This window comes from Podarcis bocagei, assembly GCF_964188305.1.
Source record: "Podarcis bocagei genome assembly, chromosome: 2".
Lineage (NCBI taxonomy): Eukaryota > Metazoa > Chordata > Lepidosauria > Squamata > Lacertidae > Podarcis > Podarcis bocagei.
This window is the reverse complement of record NC_138126.1, coordinates 18,427,491-18,452,642: the sequence shown is the minus strand read 5'-3', so window position 1 is coordinate 18,452,642 and position 25,152 is coordinate 18,427,491. Positions and strand designations below refer to the sequence as shown.

The 25,152-nt window shown below is 44.9% G+C and overlaps 1 protein-coding gene and 2 long non-coding RNA genes across 3 annotated transcripts; 1 reads left to right on the top strand and 2 right to left on the bottom strand.

Moving 5' to 3' along the window:
* Nucleotides 1-565: 565 nt before the first annotated feature.
* On the bottom strand, nt 566-9,636 carry LOC308581200 (lymphocyte antigen 6 complex locus protein G6c-like). The gene is made up of 3 exons (XM_081183727.1): nt 9,385-9,636; nt 3,308-3,424; nt 566-2,176 (listed from the first exon to the last, which is right to left on the bottom strand). The coding sequence occupies exons 1-3, from the start codon at nt 9,434-9,436 to the stop codon at nt 1,971-1,973; spliced, it is 375 nt and encodes a 124-aa protein (XP_081039853.1). The 5' UTR covers nt 9,437-9,636; the 3' UTR covers nt 566-1,970.
* LOC308581377 lies at nt 4,419-5,858 on the bottom strand. The gene is made up of 2 exons (XR_014005030.1): nt 5,757-5,858; nt 4,419-5,468 (listed from the first exon to the last, which is right to left on the bottom strand). It is a non-coding gene; the product is annotated as an uncharacterized lncRNA (long non-coding RNA).
* Nucleotides 6,045-24,463, top strand: LOC308581325. Its single transcript, XR_014004971.1, has 3 exons — nt 6,045-7,193; nt 22,134-22,289; nt 24,195-24,463. It is a non-coding gene; the product is annotated as an uncharacterized lncRNA (long non-coding RNA).
* Nucleotides 24,464-25,152: the final 689 nt, after the last annotated feature.

The window sequence follows — 25,152 nt, the reverse complement described above, 5'->3', positions numbered from 1 at the left end:
TGGATGCTGGCCGCCATTTTGAATCAAGATGGCGGAGGCTAGGCATGCCTCTGCTCTTAAGAAAGCTTAACCAAATTTTGCAGTGTGACTCCAGAGATCAAGGAGAAGGTCTACATTCTGGACACAGATGCTATTTTGAGTCAAGATGGTGGACTGGGCTGTTCAGAAATTTTGAATGGTGGTTCCTGAGACCAAGGAGCAGGTTCCGTGTTTTAACCACCAATTTCAAAACTGCACTGGTTTGGGGGTTTCTTAGAATTCCTGAGCAATGCCTGTTAAGAGGCAGCTGTCCTGTCTTCTTTGGCATGTAGGCCATGTGTTAAGAGCATGAGTTTTATTTTTATTTTTACTTTATTTTATTTTTATTTACCTGGCGCCACACAATGTGCTTTCCAGAGCACAAAACCCGCTCTGCCCCTAAGGAGCTCACAATTTTAAAAATCTGATGAAGGGGAAACAAAACAGGGTGTGGAGGAGAGGGGGGCAGGGGTGAATAAGGAAGCCACGTCCTGCGGTCTGTGTTGCACCTACTTAGGCTTAATGAAAACACGGAGCAAGGCATGCAGGCCTTTCTGATTGGGTTTACTTTCATCATCAGTTTGAACAAAGCAGAGAAGAGTTCACGGGTACAGCTTAAATCACCTGGTTTTGGATTTTCAAAAGCTGCTTGGTAGGTGGATGATGCATGGAGAAATTACAAGATCTCCCTAGGCCACAGCCCCTCTCCCCAGGACACACACACTCCACCACCTCTCTCTATATGTTGGGATTACATATCTCACCAGCTGCGAAGAGCAGCTACAGTGTTGACATCATGTGATGTCTCTGAGCGTGAGACAGGAAGTCTCTGCCAGTTCTCATGTAACCAAAGAGTTACTTTCGCTTCTGAGCCGAAGTGTGAGTCGAGTCAGAGACTCTTGTGTTTGCTGCTCAGGAGAGCAGTCATGCTTGTAAGAGCTGCGTGTACAGTCTTAATAAAGTAGTGAGTAGACTACGGACTGTCTCTTTCTTCTGTGATGGGATGCCAGAAGATTAGTGTGCTCCTCTCAGGACGGAGGGGTCTCTCTGGACTGAGGGATGATTCCAGCCAGAGAGTGACCATCGGAGAGAAGTCCGGTGTTTTGGGAAGTTGGCACCCTTCCCGGGGGCATTTTTCCAACAAGTGGTAGCAGAGGATGGTTGATGTTAGTTTCTGTTTCTCACTGTGCAGCTGCTGCAAGTCCCAGGACTGTGCTTACATTCCACAGACAGTCCAGGCTATTGGCAGTCTCACGGGAGACTAGAGACGGATGTGATGTTACTGGTTTCCTGTTTCCTTTGTTCATTTGTTCAGTTGCTCTCTGCTTCCATAGAGAAGCACTGCTGCACAGTGAGAAACAGAAACTAACACTATCTTCCCTTTGGGCAAGCAAGAGTGTGAGGACACATTCCAGTCAGCAGAGGGTGTGGAGGGGTGTGCGAGTGTGCCCATAAACGATCCTACTGTACAAAGGAGGGGAGGAATTGCACCCGTTGCTCCTCCCACTTTTGCCTCTGGCCCCGCCCACCACTGCCATGTGGCCCCCAGAAGGGAATATGGTGCCCAGTCTGGAAAAAAGTTTTCCCAATCCTGATACACAGAGTAGGCAAGGCCTAACATTCCTGTGACCCAACAAGCCAAACACAACCCACCAGCTATGCTTGTCAAAGCTCCCCAGGTAGAGTAGAGGGAAGAGAAGACTGGTGGACTGGTGGACCATTGCTGGTGGTCCTCTGGTGGACCATTGCTGATGGCAGGCAGGTTGCATTGGGCTTGGAGGGTCCACAAGTTAACCAAGCCTACAGGAGAGGCAGTGAACGAGGTGGGAAGATTTGAAATCCGCACATGCGAGGGAAATTTTGGCACATGGGCACACGCCGCAGGCTCAAAGGTGGTCGAGGTGATGCAGAGGGTCTGTTAGTGGGAAGAACATCACTGCTACTCCTCGATCTTAGTGGGCCAGCCACCACCCCAGGGCCAAGCTGAGGCCAGCGAAGAACGGGAGACTGGGATTGGTCGTGGCTGCTCCATTGCACAAGTCGTAGTTGCAGCACGTGCGGTTATAGTTCATGTCAAAGACGTTGTCCCTCTGCTCAGTCTTGTTGCAGAGCTCTGAGTACTTGCCACAGCCATGTTTGGTGAAGAGCTTTATTCTACCTGGTGGGAGAGGAGGAAGAGCTGTGTGATGATGATGATGATGATTTATCATTTATACCCCACCCATCTGGCTGCGTTTCCCCGCCACTCTGGGCGGTTTCTGGCAGAATATTAATAATAATAACAATAAAGCTACAAAACATCAAACATTTAAAACTTCCCCAAACAGATGTGAAGGAAGGAAAGCTCCTTTGAAGAGGCACTTTCAGCGCCAAGCAGCTGATCGCTACTGGAAGGGCACCTTCAAACAGATTTGCCGTAACTGCCGATCAGCTGAGTGGCGGCTACTGCCAGCCTCCTCTGAACTTTGATTGGTAGTTGCCGGGAACCCCTTTGAAGTCCATTCAGAGGGAACTGTTTGAATGCACAGCACTTTTTCTGAAGGGGGGGAATGCTCCATTTGGAGGGAGCAGTTTGAATGCAGGAGACCTCTGCAGAAGGAAGAATGCTCTGTCAGAAGGCAACATGCCTCCGAATTATCACAAGCAGGAGCGTGCGACTGCAATCATCTCCTACTTGTGGGGGGTCAAGAGTGGCACGAGGTTGACTATTGTGAGAATCAGATGCTTGGCTCGATGGGCCTTTGGTTTGGTCCGGCAGGTCTCGAATGATTTGGGTTTATTTTTTTTTAAAAAAATATCCAGAAGTGGCTCAGTTTGTACAGCATGAGTCTCTTAATCTCAGGCTCGTGGGTTCAATTCCCACGATTGGCAAAAGATTCCTGGATTGCGGGGGGGGGGGGGTGTTGGATGAGATGAACTCTCGTGGTCCCTTCCAACTCTACAAGGCTATGATTTTATGAAATCCAATCCTGTGTTACAGAGATATTTGGAGAGATCTGAGTGCTGCGCCCTTTCCTTTGGGGGAGGGGGTCATTACTCACCCTGCACAACTGATATATCCCAGCACTGCCTTGACCAGAAGTTTTGGACTACAACTCCCATGAGCCCCAGCCAGCATAAGGCTGACCTGGACCATTCCAGGTTGTGGAAGGAGGATGGGAGGCTGGGATTAGCTGGGGTGGCTGCGTTGCAGGGGGTTGGATTAGATGACCTTTGGGGTTCCCTTCTAACCACAATTCTATGTATTGTATGCTGAAACACCAGAGGAATCTCTCTTTCCCAGTCTCACCTGTATACACTTTGGTTGTTTCGCAGTACTGGCCCTCATCGGCTTTGCAGGGTTCATCGGAATCGAAGCAGAGGTCGCCGACTTTGAATTTACAAACTTTGCACATCAGACCTTGTGCTGAAAAAAGAAGAGATAGACGTGCCGTGGTTTCGGTTTTAGGGGAGGAAACCGCAGGAAGCTCATAAATCTTCGCTGCAAAAGGATGCCTGTTTGCCCTGTGTTGATAACACAGCTGTGATTATAGTGAGGTATATTTAAAAAAGCAGCCACAATGAACTCTTAATATGCGCTGGGTGATATTTTAACACCGTTCATATTCAGGGCAGATCCGTTAAAATCCATGCACCTAAGTAATTCACGTTCATTCGTTTAGGTGGGTCTGCTCTTGAGTATGATGTAGCTGGATAACCCTTTTTCCTACCCCTGCAATTCATTCCTGAATCTTTGAGTGGGACTTTGAACCTTGTTCACCCTCCTAGCAGAAAAGGACAGCTACATATTCCTGCATTGCAGGGGGCTGGACTAGAATCAGCGGTTCTCAACCTGTGGGTCCCCAGATGTTGTTGGACTACAACTCCCATCATCCCTGAGCTCTGGCCTTGCTAGCTAGGGGTGATGGGAGTTGTAGTTCAACAACATCTGGGGACCCACAGGTTGAGAAAGGCTGAACTAGATGATCCTCAAGGTACCTTCTAACTCTACAATTCTGTGATCTCTATGAGCTTAAGGAGGGTTCGGAGTAATGCCTATGTAGCTTTGAGCAACTTGGAAAGTTGGGTGGGTTATAAATCTTGTAAACAAACAACTTCATTTACAGTCTGCAGTCTGTTTTGGTATCTCTTTGTGTTGTGTTTATATCTTTTGATTAAAATAAAAGTTACCTGAAATTAAGAAATCAATACAAAATATTTAAAAAAACTAAACACAAAGTTGATTTTCTAAATATTTCTATTATTTTCTGTTATCCTAAGACTAGTCAAAGGCAAAATGCTAAGAGCTCAACATAAATAAAAAAGTTAAATGCTGAGACTGGCCTCTCCCTAAACAATAATAATAATGAAGTTTTAAAAGAAAGAGGTAGCCCAGGACGTCCCAAAAGAACAGTCACACGTTTGTGAGAGAGTTTAATTAACACCACTGAGAATGCTCTAGGATAGCACATGAATCATTGCTGGGATTAACACACATGGTAGAAATAACAGCAAGCTGGAACCGGGACAAGAACACTCTCGTGAGTGGCATTTTGCTAATTTGTTCAAGCGACTCTCGCCAGCTTTGAAGCAGGTCCTGTGGAAACATTGTGCTGCTCTCTTTCCCAACAGAAGATTAATTAAAAGCAGCAGCAACCTTCATAGTGTGGGAGGCACTATGCTTCAAAATGCCATTTGCTGGGAATCTCAAGTGAGGTGTTTGCTGTTGCTTGCAAGACTTTCCACGGTCATCTGGTTGGAGATCGTGAGAGAAGGCTGCTAGGCTAGATGGGCTTTGGGCCCTATCCAGTTCTTCTGTTCCTAAAGCAGAAGGCTTCCTTTCCCTGCCCAGCCTGGAGCATGGATGCTTCCCGTCGCAGTTACATGTACCAGAAACCTGTCAAACATTCACGTCATGCAGTGAGACGTGAAATAGGGAACCAATAGGCAAGTACGCCCAGTCCACAAAAAGTCCTCATCTAACAATCAGCAGCATGACTATAGTAATCCATCCTGGGTCAGTTCCTTGTAGGTACAGTGGTACCTCAGGTTAAGAACTTATTTTGTTCTGGAGGTCCATTCTTAACCTGAAACTGTTCTTAACCTGAGGTACCACTTCAGCTAATGGGGCCTCCTGCTGCTGCTGCACCACCAGCATGCAATTTCTGTTCTCATCCTGAGGTAATGTTCTTAACCTGAGGTATTATTTCTGGATTAGTGGAGTTGTAACCTGAAGTGTCTGCAACCTGAAGCATCTGTAACCCAAGGTACCACTGTATTATGTTCTGGAAAAAGGGGATTCCCTCTAGCTGGGAGTGGCTGGGGAAACCCAGCCAGATGGGCGGGGTACAAATAATAAATTATTATTATTATTATTATTATTATTATTATTATTATTATTGCTGTTGTTGGGCTAGAACTCCCATAATCTGTGCCCATTGGTCATGTTGGAGCCGATAGGTTGTTTTCTGCTGCTCCAGAGAAGCGGACACGGAGCAATGGATCCAAACTACAAGAAAGAAGATTCCACCTAAACATTAGGAAGAACTTCCTGACAGTAAGAGCTGTTCGACAGTGGAATTTGCTGCCAAGGAGTGTGGTGGAGTCTCCTACTTTGGAGGTCTTTAAGCAGAGGCTTGACAACCATATGTCAGGAGTGCTCTGATGGTGTTTCCTGCTTGGCAGGGGGTTGGACTCGATGGCCCTTGTGGTCTCTTCCAACTCTATGATTCTATGATTCTATGATATGAATTTTAGACCCGACAACAACTAGAGGGCACCACATTGACACTCGTGAAGATACATAAAATGGAGTTGAGCAGACCAGATCCGTGACCAGTTCCTGATATGGCTAATTTCACTCACTGAACTGCAATATTTTGAAACAAAATAAAAAAAAATCCTTCCAGTAGCACCTTAGAGACCAACTAAGTTCGTTATTGGTATGAGCAATAACAAATTTAGTTTGTCTCTAAGGTGCTACTGGAAGGAATATTTTTATTTTGTTTCGACTACGGCAGACCAACACGGCTACCTACCTGTAACTTGCAATATTCTGATTACTGAAAAGGAGAAGTAATCTTGGGTTTTTAAAAATAAAGTCTGATGTGCAGAACAGTGTCTAACTAAACGTACTCCTCTCCTGCCCTTTATTCCACAATATTATAGAACCTTTTGTCAAATGGTTAAGATAACCTTTTAAAATTACAAGTCAGTTAAAAAAAAGAGGATGCATGTTATCATAGGCACTGCCCAATAGGGACTGAATCATTTCTGTGCAGGGGTGGAAGGGGCTAAATAGACTGTTTTAGGCAGATTATTCCGTGGTGAAGTGTTATTACAACTAGTATCTTCTTTCATTCTAAATACAGTGGTATCTTGGGTTACAGGCTCTTCAGGTAACAGACTCCGCTAACCCAGAAATAGTACCTCAGGTTAAGAACTTTGCCTCAGGATGAGAACAGAAATTGCACGACAGCAGCAGGAGGCCCCATTAGCTAAAGTGGTACCTCAGGTTAAGAACAGTTTCAGGTTAAGAACAGACCTCCAGAACGAATTAAGTTCTTAACCCGAGGTACCACTGTACCCGGCTCAATAGTTCTTTGATCGCATCCATGTAATACACTGAGAGCACTTTTAAAGTGGCTTCCTCCAAAGGATCCTGCAAACCACAGTTTACCCCTCACAGATCTACAATCCCCAGCATCCTTAGCAAACCACGGTTTCCAGGGACATGTGGAGAAAGTTGAGTGTCTTTAACGTATGGTATGGATGCGGCCTATGTTTTATGCAAGCAGTTTGGAACAGGGGTGGGGGAAGTTTTTCAGTCTTTCTGGGAAAAGTTTTTGAGGACCATAGGTCAGCGGTAGGCAGTTTGAGGTGTGGCTGCAACCATAGTTTCGAGATGCCAGGAATTTGGATTGGCTTTTTATGCTCCTCATCTTCTTTTCTCCTCCAGACTGGGCTTCCTTCTTTTACAGAGGGTAAGGCACTCGTGAGACACCTTTTTATAAGACTCTGTTTTTCAGTGGCTGAGTCATTCACCCCTCCCTAGCACAATTACCAACACTCCCCTTTCCTAAATGAATGATGCACCTGTGGTTAAATGGATTGTTTTCTGAGTTCTTCAAAGCTCCAAAGCAATGAAGATTCCACACCCAAACAGATTTCTCCAGCAGGCAGCACTGGATATTATGGTTTGTGCATTTATTTTCCATTATGGAATATGGCAGATGGGTGGGTTAATGTTGAGATGAAGGGCGATAACTGTTGTACCTGGAGCTGAAATGCGAGTGCTGTGAAAATCCTAGCTGCTCCATTGTGGGCTGGATGTGCTGAGCTGAGAAATAGATGGAAAGATGGCAGAAAGGGGCAAAGAGTAATGGAACGTGTGGAGATGTAAGCAGCTTGGAGGAAGGCAGGCAATGTTTTTTCACTGAGAGATTTCCGAGATTGTTAGTGGTGCCTGGATATGTTGAGGGGGAGCGACGCCTTGAAACAGGCACACCTGTATGGAGTCCTGTTCCTCTCCCAAGAAGCCCAGGCAGTCCTTTAAAAATGGGGTCCATGAGACTTTTCACGAAGGTGTTAAAATCAGGGAAGGGAATATGAAGGGGGAGGTTGTCTCTGGAACATTGCTTGATTTATTAAAAGTAACTACAGTGGTACCTCGGGTTACAGATGCTTCAGGTTACAGACTCCGCCAACCCAGAAATAGTACCTCAGGTTAAGAACTTTACCTCAGGATGAGAAGAGAAATCGTGTGGCAGCAGCGGGAGGCCCCATTAGCTAAAGTGGTACCTCAGGTTAAGAACAGTTTCAGGTTAAGAACGGACCTCCGGAACGAATTAGGTTCGTAACCAGAGGTACCACTGTATATGTCACTTCTCATAAAATATAATGGCCTTCTACAGCTCTCTATGTGCGTGCGCTCATGTATATAGATACACACACACACACACACACACACACACACACACACACAATAAATGACAAAACACTATTAAAAGCAATGCAGAATAATCATTAAGATGATTGCCTTATCAAAAGTTAATCATGAACATATCTCCTGCCTTGCTAAGCAGACATATGCGGTCCAAGGAGTAGTAGTAACAGTTTTTGTTTCCTTGCTGGCTGGCTTGACTCAAAAGAGCCACCACTAGACCTGTCGTAAACTATAAACCTCCAGCAACACTCACAAGGGGGAGAAAAAGTATCCTTATTCAAAATTTCAAACACGAGTTAATGCCTGGCTCACCTTTCCATTCACAATCCTTTAGATTTGCTTTTTTTAAAAAAGGGAGGCAGCCAGTGATAGTCTTACCCAGAGTAGACACATTGAAATTAATGGACATAACTAACTTATATCTAATTGAGGGTCTCCTCTGAATATGATTTGGTTGGATCCACTCCTATGTACTCCCACTAGTAAAAGGTGAATCGGTTGATTTCAGTTTCTGTCAGCATTTCATCTTTCCAATTAGATTCAGCTAAACACATTTCCACTTTAGCATTCTTTAGGTGTCCTCACAAAAACATTCCCGCAGGTCACTCCCGCTAATACAATGTGGTTCTCTGTGTTATTTGCACGAATAGACGCGGGTTGTGCACACATTACCCTAATGCACACATTGTTGTATGCATTACTTGCCTGGAGAATTGCATTGCAAAATTCACACAGGTGAGTTGTTTTGGAAGGTGCAAATTAAGTACTTTTGCATTTAAATGCTCCCTGGGATGATCTTCTCTCCTTTCTCTAACCCCTGCACACACTATAACTGCCAGAGCTTGTGCTGCTGAACCACCAACACCACATGGACCAGAATGGCAAACCTGAGCCAGCTACAGACAGATTATTCTCTCCAGGTGAACTCCAGGTAGGCAAATGAGGGAGATAAAATGCCCACTCATTCTCCCTCTTTTCTTAAAACTTAATTGACTACAGTGGTACTTCTGGTTACATACGCTTCAGGTTACATACGCTTCAGGTTACAGACTCCGCTAACCCAGAGATAGTGCTTCAGGTTAAGAACTTTGCTTCAGGATGAGAACAGAAATCGTGCTCTGGCGGTGCGGCAGCAGCAGGAGGCCCCATTGGCTAAAGTGGTGCTTCAGGTTAAGAACAGTTTCAGGTTAAGTACAGACCTCCGGAATGAATTAAGTACTTAACCTGAGGTACCACTGTAGTCTGACATCTATCTATCTATCTATCTATCTATCTATCTATCTATCTATCTATCTATATCATCTCCCTCTCCATCTTTTTTTTTTTTTACACAATCCCTTTCTGTTCACTATTATTCGCACAAATGTTTCCAGGAAACACACACACACACACACACACACACACACACACTGCCCTCCTTTCTTATAAAAGCTGGCACTTACCAACTGAGCAGAAGATCAGAACGGAAAATCCCAGGAGAAGGTACTTGTTCATCTTGATAAATGTCACAAGAGGGAAGGAGAGAGGAGGAGATGATGATGGAGAGGCGGCGAGGAATGTGCCTATGGAAATGGCGAGGAGGCTAAGAGGAGAAAAGCGCCCAGCTCAGCTCTTCTGCAACAAGGACTCTTTCAAGTAGGGCTTCAGAGAAGAGAGGCGTTCTAGAATGAAGCCTTTATTCCCGTTGAGGTTTCGGGGAGCATCCAATGGAAGTGGGAGGGGAGGAGAGACACACCTTTGGGAGAAGATGAGGAGGGTGGGTGGTTACATGGAAATAAAATGCAGGTGCAACTGACAGCAAATTTCCATGATCGGGAGACACAAATGATGAGTCCACACCCACAGCAAATCCCTACACCACATTTTACAATCCCTGCTATTCTCTGAGCCATGGCTTATTCATAGGAAAGGAGTAGAAAGGAGACTAGTATCTGGGCTGGTGCAGGAATTGACAACAACAACAACAACAACAACAACAACAACAACAACAACAACATTTTATTTATATCCTGCTCTCCCCAGCCGAAGCTGGGCTCAGAGCGGCTAACAATAGTAAAATAATACAGCATTCTAAAACCAATTCATTATAAAATCAGTTCAAATCAAATTGATGGCAACCGTTGGGGAAGAGTTCTGTGAGGATTACAGAAGGAGGGGGTCAGACTGTGCCTTGGCCAAAGGCCTGGTGGAACAGCTCTATCTTGCATGGCCCTGCGGAAAGATGTCAAGTCCCAAAGGGCCCTAGTCTCTTGTGACAGAGCGTTCCACCAGATCGGAGCCACAGCCGAAAAAGCTCTGGCTCTGGTTAAGGCCAGCCTAACCTCCCTGTGGCCCATGACCTCCAAGATGTTTTTGTTTGAGGGCCGTAAGGTCCTCCGTGGGACATACCAGGAGAGGCGGTTCTGTAGGTACGAGGGTCCTAGGCCGTATAGGACTTTAAAAGTTAAAACCAGCACCTTAAACCTGATCCTGTATTCCACCTGTAAGACGAGACCTAATGGAGCAGACCAAAGTCCCATCTAGTCCAACATTATGTTCTCATGGTGGTCCACCAGATGCCACCAGATGCACCAGAGCCAGTGTGGTGTAGTGGTTAAGAGCGGTAGACTCGTAATCTGGGGAACCGGGTTCGCTTCACTGCTCCTCCACATGCAGCTGCTGGGTGACCTTGGGCCAGTCATACTTCTCTGAAGTCTCTCAGCCCCACTCACCTCACAGAGTGTTTGTTGTGGGGGAGGAAGGGAAAGGAGAATGTTAGCCGCTTTGAGACTCCTTCGGGTAGTGATATAGTGGGATATCAAATCCAAACTCCTCCTCCTCCTCCTCCGGGGAACCCACAAGAAGGGTGACATCCTCACCAGTTGGGATTCCCAAAAAGTGGCATTCAGGGACTTACGGCCTCCAACTATGGAGGTGGGACATAGTCACTGCAACCAGCAGCTATGGACAGACTAGAAAGCAAGGACGCACTGTGGTTTTCCACCTTGTGTTTGCACACCAGGCATCAAAGATCTGCGTAGGTAACCATCTGCCATGGATACAAAGCCCCTCCTCTTGTATCCTGACCCCACCGCCACCATCGCAACCTGCTTGTTCAACCACGTCATGCTCGGGCTTAGACAATGTCAGACTTCAGGGAATCCGATCCCCATGGCAGGCTGCCAGTAATGGAAAGACAAGAAGCTCTTACCAAGGTCTTTTATTCAATATTCACAGAGAGAAACGTAGAAATGCCGTCTCTTGGATAATTGTGTTGCTCTGAGTAATCTCCTCACACACACCCCTTCTCTTCTTGGGTGTCCACAGACCCACCTCCCTTACGGTGTCTGCTTAGGGACAGTCAGTCAGTCAAGTTTATTGCTTATAGCCAAAGGCTGCTGCAATGTATACAATGTCATTCCATAAAATATATACTAGTTTGATACAAAAAGCTTAAAACATTCACATGGTCAAAACATGACCTAATCTGCACAATGCTATAGAAACTCCTTAATATACAAACTGAAACATTAGACAATAAAATTTATAAGCTAAAATCACTGCGGAGCCACTAATATATTAAAAGTAATGTTAAATAATACAATAGACAATTATGTACAAAGCTTAGTGAGAAAGATACAGCTAGGTGTTGATGGGGTCAAATAGCTTAAGGACAGGGCTGGATTTAGGTTTGATGAGGCCCTAAGCTACTGAAGGTAATGGGGCCCTTTATATGTCCAGCTGTCCTTTGTCAACAACAAATTGTCGCTGTTGTTTTTTGGGTTGAATATATGCTATATGGTAATTTATGGACCTAATAGGTTTCCAAAGCCATGTGCACATAACAAAATACAGTGGTACCTCGGGTTACAAACACTTCAAGTTACAGACTCTGCTAACCCGGAAGTAGTACCTCGGGTTAATAACTTTGCTTCAGGATGAGAACAGAAATCGTGCTCCGGTGGCGTGGCGGCAGCAGGAGGCCCCATTAGCTAAAGTGGTACCTCAGGTTCAGAATGGTTTCAAGTTAGGAACGGACTTCCGGAATGAATTAAGTTCGTAACCAGAGGTACCACTGTAACCAGTCCATGCAAAATGTAGGGACCCTATATATAGAAATGAGCAAACCAGTGATATTTTAGGGAGCAGGCTAGCAAGCGGGGCCCATTACTTACATCATAGGAGCCTACACAACACAAAACACTGTTACTGTGTGTAGGTTTTATTTTATTTGTTTTTTATCTTAGATTTTGGAAATGTACATCCAGTTTATTTGTACTTTAGTTTTTTTGGGGGCCCCCAAGAGAGTGGGGCCCTAAGCTATAACTTGTTTAATTTATACGTAAATCCAGCACTGGTTAGGGACAATTGCCTCTGGGCTCTCTGCTCTCCTGCTTCCATCGCTCGCCATGTTCTGGGAGAAGGGGGGTCTGGAATGCTCTCTAGTGATACTGTGTCAGCCAGCTGTTCCTGCTCTGCTTCTCCCATTACTTCCCAGCTTTGCCCCTCTTCTGTCTCTTGAGCTGTGACCCTCTGCAAACCACTGTTGTAAATCTATACTGTCCTCCTCTTCTCGGGAAGGTTCAGGAGAAGGGAGAGACGGTCTCCACCATTCCTTCTTAGTCCAGTCATTGACAGACAATGATGAGAAGGGAGAGGAGCAGATGCCACTTCTTGCTTGCTCATTGGCCCTCTGCCTGGCAAGCCAGCCAATAGGAGCAATGATGAGGAAGCAGCCGGCGATAATTGTGGCAGAGTGGGACCAGGGACTGGGTCTGGTCCAAAAGCCCTAAAAAAACCTGGAGTCAGTACTAACCAGGGAAGGGGGATAAGCTCAATTCAGTTCACATTTAAAGGCACAACTAGCTCATCCCCGTTTTCTGAACCACACCCACCTTTAAAAATTCACACCTCGCCTGGATTTTGCAACGTGGTTCCGCAAGCACTGATCCGCGCTGTCTCTCAGGACGTAGAGGATAACGTCTGTTACCTCCTTTGGCCTGTGTTTTTACCGGAGAATAATAACAGTTGATCTCCTGTGGAAGGGTGTCGCTCGAAATGCGATAATATAATAATAATTTATTATTTATACCCCGCCCATCTGGCTGGGCTTCCCCAGCTACTCTGGTTGGCTTCCAACAAAATATTAAAATACAGTAATGCATGAAACATTAACAGCTTCACTAAACAGGGCTGCCTTCAGATGTCCTCTAAAAGTCTGGTAGTAGTTGTTTTCTTTGACATCTGGTGGGAGGGCGTTCCACAGGGCGGGTGTCACTACCGAGAAGGCCTTCTGCCTGGTTCCCTGTAACTTGGCTTCTCACAGTGAGGGAACCGCCTGAAGGCCCTCAATGCGATGGGATGGTGGTATCTTACGCCACATTTTCTCAGGCCTTTTTTTCCTTGGTAGCATTGAAAGAAGAAGAGGAGGAGTTTGGATTTGATATCCCGCTTTATCACTACCCGAAGGAGTCTCAAAGCGGCTAATATTCTCCTTTCCTTTCCTCCCTGACAACAAACACTTTGTGAGGTGAGTGGGGCTGAGAGACTACAAAGAAGTGTGACTGGCCCAAGGTCACCCAGCAGTTGCATGTGGAGGAGCGGGGAGGCGAACCCAGTTCACCAGATTACGAGTCCACTGCTCTTAACCACTACACCACACTGGCTTAACTGTGCACCTGTGGGGCTTTCCATAGTTCTCTCCCCCCCCCCCCCGGCTGTCTTTTCTGGGGAGCTGTAGTCAAACGACACATGGAGGGCACATTGTTGTCTAGCTACCCCTCTTCAGAGAGATGCCTCTTGTCACTCAGTGAGTATGAATGTACTGCACAAACCCTGGGCTGTATCAGGGTACTCGGGGTAGACCTATTGAAATGGACTGAATCTGGCCCATTCATTCCATTGAGTCTACTATGAGGAAAACTGAGATGAAGATCCACCTCCAAAGCATGTCCCTTTGTTTAGCCAGCCCTTTCACACAGTTAGGGAGGTTTGCTGTGAATCATCTAGCCTGCTAATGCATGATAAACTAAGTTTTCCTAGCTTATCTTTAACCTCGAGAGCAACACCCTTCCAAGTGAAAGAGGGAGACGCCTGACAGATTTTATTTGCATTTTCCTTTTTCGTGCTGAATAATTTATCTCCTCCTTCTTTATGGAATCTGTATCTGTCCCTTCCTCTCTCCTCCCCCCACACAACCCCCTTTCCCAGAGCTCAGGGTGGCAAGCAGATACATGATTTGAAACAGGGCAAAACGAGAAACGCTATTCATTCGTTCATTCGTTATACGTCTAAGATCGGTTACAGTTAAAAACATCCGGAAATCAATTGCAGTTTAAAACATACTGGTACTTCCATTCACTGCACAGGAACAGGATTCTTTAGCTAGTAAGTGCTAAAGAATGGGAAATGGTAACTAAACAGTGAGTAAATGGTGACTCCATCCACACCATGAACTGAAGTGGTCTACCTACCGTTATTAGTGCTAGCATTAATTAAATTTGTATATCACCTTACATCTTAGTGTTTTCGTACGTTCCTTTTTATTGTTGTATGGGACGCAGCTGGCGCTGTGGGTAAAAGCCTCAGCGCCTAGGGCTTGCCGATCGAAAGGTCGGCGGTTCAAATCCCCACGGCGGGGTGCGCTCCCGCTGCTCGGTCCCAGCGCCTGCCAACCTAGCAGTTCGAAAGCACCCCCGGGTGCAAGTAGATAAATAGGGACCGCTTACTGGCAGGAAGGTAAACGGCGTTTCCGTGTGCTGTGCTGGCTCGCCAGATGCAGCTTTGTCACGCTGGCCACATGACCCGGAAGTGTCTCCGGACAGCGCTGGCCCCCGGCCTCTTGAGTGAGATGGGCGCACAACCCTAGAGTCTGTCAAGACTGGCCCGTATGGGCAGGGGTGCCTTTTTTTACTTTTATCGTTGTGCTTTTGTTTCTCTCTTCTCTGTTGTTCTTTGATTTTTTAAAATCTTTTTCTTGCTTTTCTACCTTGTGAAATTTGCAAATGAAAATTATTATCATTATCACTTATTAAACTTGTACAAACACACCCACACACCCCATTTTGCCGTAGATCTCCGAGCAGTTCACAACATAAAAAACACAATATAAAACACAAAAGACGTAATAAAAAGAAGAACAAAAAACCCCCCAATATAATCCCCTCTCCCACAACACATTTTAAAAGAGTATCAGATGTTAATCAAAATTATTCATAATTATTCATAAATAAAATAAATTTAGGGACGCAGGTGGTGCTGTGGGTTAAACCACAGAGCCTGGTACTTGCCGATCAGAAGGTCAGCAGTTGCAGTTCGAATCCCCGCGACGGGGTGAGCTCCCATTGCTCGGTCCCTGATCCTGCCAACCTAGCAGTTCAAAAGCACGTCAAAGTGCAAGTAGATAAATAAGTACTGCTCCAGTGGGAAGGTAAATGGCGTTTCTGTGCGCTGCTCTGGTTCGCCAGAAGGGGCTTAGTCATGCTGGCCACATGACCCGGAAGCTGTACGCCGGCTCCCTCGGCCAATAAAGCGAGATGAGCACAGCAACCCCAGAGTCAGTCACGACTGGACCTAATGGTCAGGGGTCCCTTTACTTTTACCTAAAATAAATTTATTATATTATCATTATTAATAGGAAGTGATTTGCATGGAATCCCTGATGAACTGAGCAGGTATCAGTCTGTGCACATCAGCTGACATCACCAGCTGGAATGTGCCCTTCCTTACTTTGGATGGAGAATGGGTGCAAAGGCATGCAGAGACAAGAAGCACATCTCTTACTGTTCCCACAGGCACACCTGCCACTGACATGTGGCTCCTGAAAGGTTGACCACAAGGGACTGCAGCTCCCAGGCTGCCAAAGATTTCCCACTTCCAAGAGCTGGTGTGGTTTACTGGTTTAGAATCATAGAATTGTAGAGTTCGAAGGGACCTCAAGGATCATCTAGTCCAACCCCCTGCAAGGCAGGAATCTCAAGTAAACCACCCATGACAGATGGCCATCCAGCCTCTGCTTAAAAGCCTCCAGTCCCTAGAGAATCTCTTCCACCGCCGAACAGCTCTTACCTTCAGAAAGTTCTTCCTGATATTTCGTCGGAATCTCCTTTTCTTGTAACTTGAAGCTATTGGTTCGAGTCCTACCATCCAGAGCAGGAGAAAGCAAGCTTGTTGACTCTTCCATGTGACAGCTCTTGAGATATGGCTATCATATCTCCCTCTCAGTCTCCTCTTTTCCAGGCTAAACATAACCAGCTCCTTCAACCACTCCTCATAAGGCTTGGTTTCCAGACCCTTGATCATCTCAGTCGCCCTCCTCTGCACATATTCCAGTTTGTCAACATCCTTCTTAAATTGTGGTGCCCAGAACTGGACACAGTATTCCAGGTGTGGTCTGTCCAAGGCAGAATAGAGTGGTGGTACTACTACAGTGGTACCTCGGGTTACAGACGCTGCAGGTTACAGACTCTGCTAACCCGGAAGTAGTACCTTGGGTTAAGAACTTTGCTTCAGGATGAGAATAGAAATCGTGTGGCTGCGGCACGGCAGCAGCAGGAGGCCCCATTAGCTAAAGTGGTACCTCATGTTAAGAACAGTTTCAGGTTAAGAATGGACCTCCAGAACGAATTAAGTTCTTAACCCGAGGTACCACTGTACTTCCCTTGACCTGGACTCTGCACTTCAGTTGATGTAGCTTAAAGCAGCATTAGCTTTTCTTTTGCTACTGCATCACACTTTTGACTCATGTTAAGCTTGTGGTCCACCTAAACATTAGGAAGAACTTCCTGACAGTAAGAGCTGTTCGACAGTGGAATTTGCTGCCAAGGAGTGTGGTGGAGTCTCCTTCTTTGGAGGTCTTTAAGCAGAGGCTTGACAACCATATGTCAGGAGTGCTCTGATGGTGTTTCCTGCTTGGCAGGGGGTTGGACTCGATGGCCCTTGTGGTCTCTTCCAACTCTATGATTCTATGATTCTAAGATTCCAACGTCCCTTTTCACATATACTGCCAGAAAGCCGGGTGTCCCCCATCCTATATTTGTGCATCTGGTTCTTCCTGCCTAAGTGCATAACCTTACATTAGCCCCTATTGAAATTCATTTTGTTAGCTTGCTCCCAGTTCTCCAATCTGTCAAGTCCATTTTGAATCCTGATTCTGTCTTCTGAGGCATTAGCTACCCCTCCCAGTTTGGTGTCATCTGCAGATTTGAGAAGCACCCCCTCAGTTCCTTCATCCAAGGCGTTTATAAAGTTGTTGAACAACAATGGCTCAGGACAGAACTCTGTGGCAACCCACTTGTTCCAGGATCAGTGGTTTGATCAGTCAACCAGCTACAATTCCACCAAACAGTTGCCTCGTCCAGCACACATTTTACTGGCTTCTGCTATCATGGGGGACTTTGTCAAAAAGCCTTCCTTAAATCAAGATACACTACATCCATGGTATTCCCCTGATCTACCAAGCTTGTAACTCTATCGATAAAAGAAATGAGATTCGTCTGGCATGACTTGTTTTTGAGAAACCCTTGCTGGGTCTTAGTAATCACAGCATTCCAGTAATCACTGGAATACAACTCCCACAATCCTTGACCACTGGCTATGCTGGTTGGGGCTGATGGTGGTTATGGTGGAGCGCAGGTAGATAATAATAATAATAATAATAATAATAATAATAATAAAAATTATTATTATTATTATTATTATTATTATTATTATTATTATTATTATTATTTATTATACCCCGCCCATCTGGCTGGGTTTCCCCAGCAACTCTGGGTGGCTTCCAACAAAATATTAAAATACAATAGTCCGTCAAACATTAAAAGCTTCCCTAAACAGGGAAATCATCTACCACCTCACACGTGCGGTCATCTATGCTGATGTATGGAGTATTTCTCCTAACACAATGCATTTTTGCATGCCATTTTCATGAGTATATTCATCTTGACACACATTTATATCTTAGATTCATTTTTGTAAACACTGGTTGTTAGAGAACGGCATTGCAGAAATCAGATAAGTGTGGATTTCTGTGGATGGCTGCATTCTGGTTCTCGTGTTGTTTTGGAATACCAAATTGTGAATTTGCTAAATCCGGCTTTAAATGCAAATTTAATTTTATTTGTCCCCGATCCCTAGTAAGGGAACCTGGAGAAGGGGTTCTGATGATCTTAAGGAATGAGCTGGTACATATGGAAGAAGGCAATCTCGTAACGTGATCCCAAACGATTTCTTTTCCTCTGCGACCAACTCCAAAATCGGGATACTGAGGAAAGACTGATACCATTGGGATCTGGTGCATACGCAAGGTGCCAGTTGTTCCTGCAATATATTCTGGCCTGGGAAAGAAATTGGTGTGAAGACACCCACGAAATACAAGGTGTGCTCTGAATACGCCCAGAATGGAAAACGGGTTTGCCTGTTTTCCTATGTGAAATTCCTCCGAGGGAATGATGTTCCAAAGATACAGATGTGCAGGTTCCCCGTACACAGGAAGTATAATTCCTCCATCATTGAGCAGGATTTTCCATGATCTTCACCTGATAACTGAGGTCGCCTCTCCAGAAAAAGTCTCTCTTGCACACACAGGAACACCACTAAACACGCAAAGTCCCCAGTATGAGGACAGCAACTGGCATTTATGCACAGGGCGTGGGAGATGCATGTATAAAATAAATAAAATAACTGAGAGCTGTATATCTGAGGGTTGTAGGTGTAGCACCTAGTCTCTGTGAGACAGTATGTTTCTTGAGGCGGGGATGTCACTAAGGGAGGTTGTCAGGGAAGAAACACGTGCAAGTTTGGACTGGCCTTTTTTAATCGCATGTTTGAGTGTGTTTATGCCCATACGAAATGCCAAAGGAAAACCAGCTGGATTTTCGCAAGCGGAATCACCACGAAATATTTGTGTGGAGCAGATTAAAAATGTGGTGTGGGTGTTTGGGTCTGCTATCCTATCAGCAACCAGCCTGTATTTCCTGATAGAAACCTGTCTGGCTGCAAATTCTGATTCTAAGAAAGTGGGGGGGCATTTTGTTTTTTTACGATACGATAATCTTTATTGCTATTGTCCCATACAGAACAACGAAATTGAAAAAAAATCTACATCAGACATTCAAAACCAACAAGCCTGCTATCCCAGCCTGTTTAGCCCCCTAAAAACTCTTATACCCCATAATTAAATAATTAAATACCATCTTACACTGCGTTTAAAACCAAAATCGCGTTTGGATAGAAACTGTTTCTAAGGTGGATAGTCCTAGTCTTAATAACCCTGTACCTTCTTCCAGAAGCCAGAAGCTGAAAGAGATCATTTCCGGGGTGCGCACTATCCTGCACTATCTCTGCAGCTTTCTTATGGCACATGGAATCGTAGATTTGATCCAAGGTGGGAAGAGTGCACCCAGTTATTCTCTCTGCAGTATTTACAACCCTGGACAGCATTGTTTTTTTCCTGACCGTGCAGCTCCCAAACCACACACCAAACCATACACTCTCCACAATACAATGGTAAAATGCCATCAACAGGTCCTTTGAGAGATTGTTTTTCCGGAGCATTCTCAGAAAATATAACCTCTGCTGTGCTCTCTTCATGAGGTCTTTACTGTTTTCTCCCCAGGTTAGGTCATCTCTCAACTCCATTCCCAGAAATCGAAACACCGAGACCTGTTCCACACACTTCCCCTCAATAATGAGTGGCTGAATATTCAATTTACATTTCCTAAAGTCCACAATAATCTATTTTGTTTTCTTTAAGTTAAGGAGTAAGTTGTTTTTCCTGCACCTCTCCCCCAACTGCTCAACTTCCTTTCGTGTGTGTTTTTTTTTTAAAAAAAAACTTCTTCTGCCTGTGGGTCCCCAGATGTTGTTGAACTACAACTCCCATCACCCCAGCTAGCAAGGCCAGAGCTCAGGGATGATGGGAGTTGTAGTCCAACAACATCTGGGGACCCACAGGCTGACAACCGTTGTGTGGGGTAAATTGTTCTGCAGAGGAAGGACCATAGCACATGATGCTCTACAGTCCTGACATGTGACCTAAATTTGCACTGAAATGCTGAAGCATTTTCATAAGGTGTGTTTTTTTTATGCAAATCCCTTCAGAAATGCGGAAAACTGAATTTAAGGTTGGGGGGGAAATGAGAAACAAAGGGGAGAATCTTCCACGTCCAGGAACTATGTATAAGCAAAGCCTTGGATTCACACTATAACTATTTCTGCTCTTGAGGTAATTTATTTTCCATCTGATGACTTAAAGATCAGTTTCTACGTGAAGAAGCCCTGTGTAAAGGTTGCAACATCTTTGGTTTTCCCAGGAGATTATGAGGTTGACTGAAATCAGATAACATCAGGTGCTCCCATCGGACTGAAAGGTGCGGTTATTATGTGGGTTTGCGTTCAGACATCATATTCTGTGACCCCAGAAAAGTGATGAGCAATGAGGGGGAAATTTGAGCTTCCCAATACTGCCATGCCTTGTGTCATCGCCTCACCACAACCTCACTCCTTAGCAGTGCCAGATGTGTGTATAAGCTAAACAAACTATAGCTTTTGCTTTTTTTAAAAAAAATATCATTTTATAACACAAATAAAAAACACAAACAGAAAAGACAAACAATACGAACAAATTCTTGTCATATCCTTATTTTTCTAAACATTGCTAAGTGGGCTTCTCCAAGTCCCACCCATCTGATTTGCATTTTACTTCATCTTTAGCAGTTTCTAACCATCTCTTTTTTTTAATCACACTTAAAATAACTTCACATTTTATCACTCACAAATAATACTATTTTAAAACACCCTATCTTCTACTTCTAACCCTACAGCTTATATCCACTTCCAAAGCTATTCTAAGGTTTAAATATTAACATATTTTCTTCAAATATTCCTTAAACTTCTTCCAGTCTTCTTCCACCGTCTCTTCTCTCTGGTCTCGGATTCTCCTGGTCAGTTTGGCAAGTTCCATATAGTCCACCATCTTCATCTGCCATTCTTCGATAGCTGGTAAATCTTGTTTCTTCCACTTCTTCACTAACAATATTCTCACAGGTGTTGTGGCATACAGGAAAAAAAGTAACATCCTTTTTGGGGATTTCACCCCCCTAAACAAACTATAGCTTAGGGCCCCACTCTCTTGCCCCCCCTAAAGAAAAAAACTGGATGTACATTTCCAAAATGTAAGATAAAAAACAAATAAAATAAAACCTACATACAGCAACAGTGTTTTGTGTTGCGTAGGCTCCTATGATGTAAGTAATGGGCTGCGCCTGCTGGCCTGCTCCCTAAAATATCACTGGCTTGCTCATTTCTATATATAGGGTGCCTACATTCTGCATGTGCAAATGCCTTTAGATACCTATTAGGCCCATAAATTACCATATAGCATATATTCAACACAAAAAGACAGTGACAATTTGTTGTTAACAAAGGACAGCTGGATATATAAAGGGTCCCATTACCCTCAGTAGCTTAGGGCCTCATCAAACTTAAATCCAGCCCTGGTCCTTAGCCATTCTTCCCTTCAGTGCTCAAAGGTGCCTTGGCTTAGAGCAGTGCTTTTAATTTTCACAGGAGGGAAAATTTACAATTTACCTTAAAAAACACTGTAAACAGTTCAAATCGTTAGAAGGATCTGAATAACCCTTGTAGTTTAATGGTGAATTTTGGATATAACTGAGGGACGCGGGTGGCACTGTGGGTTAAACCACAGAGCCTAGGACTTGCCAATCAGAAGGTCGGCGGGTCGAATCCCCGCGACGGGGTGAGCTCCCGTTGCTCGGTCCCTGCTCCTGCCAACCTAGCAATTTGAAAGGACGTCAAAGTGCAAGTAGATAAATAGGTACCGCTCCGGCGGGAAGGTAAACGGCGTTTCCGTGCGCTGCTCTGGTTCGCCATGCTGGCCACATGCTGGCCACATGACCCGGAAGCTGTACGCCGGCTCCCTCGGCCAATAAAGCGAGATGAGCGCCACAACCCCAGAGTCGGTCACGACTGGACCTAACGGTCAAGGGTCCTTTTACCCTTTACCTTAAAAGATTTGGATTATTATAAAAGGTGCAGAAGGAAATGATTAATAATAGGACCCACAAAGGGGAGGAGGAGAAGTCCAGGAGATTCTTTGGAATCTTGTTTTTATGTTGTATGTTTGTGATTGTAAAATTTTAACTTGAAAAACCAAATAAATAAATTTATTAAGTTGTTGTTGTTGTTCTCACAGGAGTGGAAGAGAGACAGCTCTGGTGGCATAACAGTCCTACTTCTTGTGCAGGCCAGGTCTAGACTTTAAGAAGGACGTGGGCAAAGAACTCTCCCCAGCAGAAATGGCATAAAAGTTTATTATCAAGGATTACCAACAACATCGCCGTGTGCGAATGTAAGGCCCGGCTGCACCATATATCTAAAGCAGTATCTTTTTTTAAAAAATGTTTTTAATTTGATTTTTCAAATATAGATTTATAACAAAACCAAATACATTTCCACATACAGAGATTTCTCTGAATCTCAGGATCTCCCCCCATCCCCTCTGTGGGTCCTAATGTCAACGTTTTCAACTGCATATTATATCAAATCTATATTTTATATCTATCCATAAAGTTTGTTGCATTACAAGTGAGATTAAAATCCTGATGATGTTTTCATCTGCTTTCAGTGATCTCCTAAATAAGCATTTAAAGCAGTATCATGCCACTTCTTTAAACAACCATGGCTTCCCCCAAAGAATCCTGGGAGATGTAGTTTGTGAAGGTTGTCAGCGAGGGTTATTAGGAGACCCCTGTTCCCCTCACTGAGCTACAATTCCCAGAGTTCTGTGCAAATGGTTGTTAAATCGCTCTGAGAAGTGTAACCCTGTGAGGGGAATCGGTCTCCTAACAACCTTCACCACTCTTCACAAACTACAGCTCCCAGAATCCTTTGGGGGAAGCCATGGTAGTTTAAAGCGGTACGATACTACTTTAAATGTGCAGTGCAGATGGGGCCTAAGAGGCAGCTATTCTAAATGGATTTACCGGCGGTAGCTGGCATAACCTGGATGAGGAGACAAATGTTGGACGTCTGGGCCCTCAAATGCAGATACCAGTCATGTTTGGTGGTCCTGCCCATCAATAAAGAAATACCAGGAAGAAATTGTTGGCTTAATAATGCTCGCAACCTTTCAGTCCTCTGTCAGTTGATCCAGGTGGCCAAATCATATACAGTGGTACCTCGGGTTAAGAACTTAATTCGTTCTGGAGGTCTGTTCTTAACCTGAAACTGTTCTTAACCTGAAGCACCACTTTAGCTAATGGGGCCTCCTGCTGCAGCCGCGCCGCCGGAGCATGATTTATGTTCTCATCCTGAAGCAAAGTTCTTAACCTGAGGTAATATTTCTGGGTTAGCGGAGTCTGTAACCTGAAGCGTATGTAACCTGAAGTGTCTGTAACCCGAGGTACCACTGTGCAAAGAATTTGTGCAAAATGTACTACAGTGGTACCTTGCGTTACAGACACTTCAGCTTACAGACGCTTCAGCTTACAGACACTTCAGGTTACAGACTCCGCTAACCTGGAAGTAGTACTTCAGGCTAAGAACTTTACCTCAGGATGAGAATGGAAATCGGGCGGTGGCAGCGGGTGGCCCCATTAGCTGAAGTGGTACCTCAGTTTAAGAACAGTTTCAATTTAAGAACAGTTTCAGATTAAGAACGGACCTCCGGAACGAATTAAGTTCTTAACCCAAGGTACCACTGTAGTTGCTTGCCTGTATGTTAGTGGCGTGCAGGAAGGGGAGAAAATAGCCACGAAAAACCAAAACTCTCTGCATGCTTTGGAATTGGCCGTCAGGGCTGGCCCAGGACATTTTGCCTCTTGAGGCCAAACAGAAAATGGTGACTGTTCCCCCACATCTCCTGTGGTGCCCCATATCTTCTCCAATGCCCCACCACCATGGCAGGGGCTTTGTAGGAGCAGAAAGCAGTAGCAGGGGACATTAGAGGCGGCGGAGGCAAGCAACAATATCAGGTGGCAGCCAGTGGCACATATTTTAGTGCCTAAATCTAGTGCCCCTACCAACTGTCTGCAACCTGAGGAAACTTCTTCACCAAGCACCGCCTCATGGACAGGCTGCCCTGCTGCTGTGTTTGGCTTTTCTATATGTTTTCCAGTAGTTTTCCCCGCTGTCAGTGTACCCATGCAATTCAACATCCCACTCCAACGCTGTGAATGGGTTCCAAACAGGCCGTGCTCCATAGATTTCAGTTCTCTCGCTCAATGCGTAACCGTTGCTCTGGCCTGTTTTCCAGGTAGCCAAAGAGGTTTGCTGCCCGGGAAGCCGTCTGCAAGACGCACCACGATCCAAAACATTTGGCTGGCTGACTCTGAATGACGGCATCCTTGCCGACAGGTGACTCCAGATTAGCAAATGCATTGGTGATGCAAGAACTACTTTCATAAACAGATTTAAGGTATGTGTGTGAGAGACAGAGAGGGAGAGGGAAACAGTTCAAGGAATGATATTTATATTGACATTGCATCTGTCTGCATCTGTAAGATGTCATTTTGGAATTGAGACGAATGCCGAAACTTAGCTCTGGGCAATTTTGCAGTTGTGTCTTTGGCAGTCAGGATATTATTTCAAAACACTGCATTGTTTCACTCATTGTTGCATGAAGTTTCCATACATACCCCAATTTCCACCCCCTCCACTTTCCCAGAATTTCAGATCAGCTTTCCTTTCCTTTTTTTGATCTTTCTAGAGTTGCTAATCATGCAACTTTACATCTGGAAGGCCACTGGCTCCCCATTCCTTCCCTCCATGGAAGGCACTACAATTCCCATCATCCTTAACTACCACCATGCTGCCTGGGGCTATTGAGAATTGTAACCCAAAAGCGTCTGCATGGCATCATGTCGGCTTCCACCCTTAGACTCTGCCTTGGTTATTATGTAGACACAATTTATGTGTGCTAGGAAATGATGACTCACTGTTGCTTCCCGGCATAAGCCTAGTTATTGGGCTAGCTGGTCTCTTCACTCCTCCATATTTTCGAAAAGATGTAGAGGAATATGCTTGCAGGAGCTGTGAAGTGGATCAGCTTCTGCGGCGCTCTGGTGTTTGAAGATTCTTAAGTCCATCAATTATGGAACAGTGCTTTAATTGGATTGAAACTCCATTTCCATGCCACCACCAACACACCTCCTTTCCATTCTCTAAGTATCAGGTGTGCCTATTGTTCCCATTCCTTCATCCCATTGGTTGCC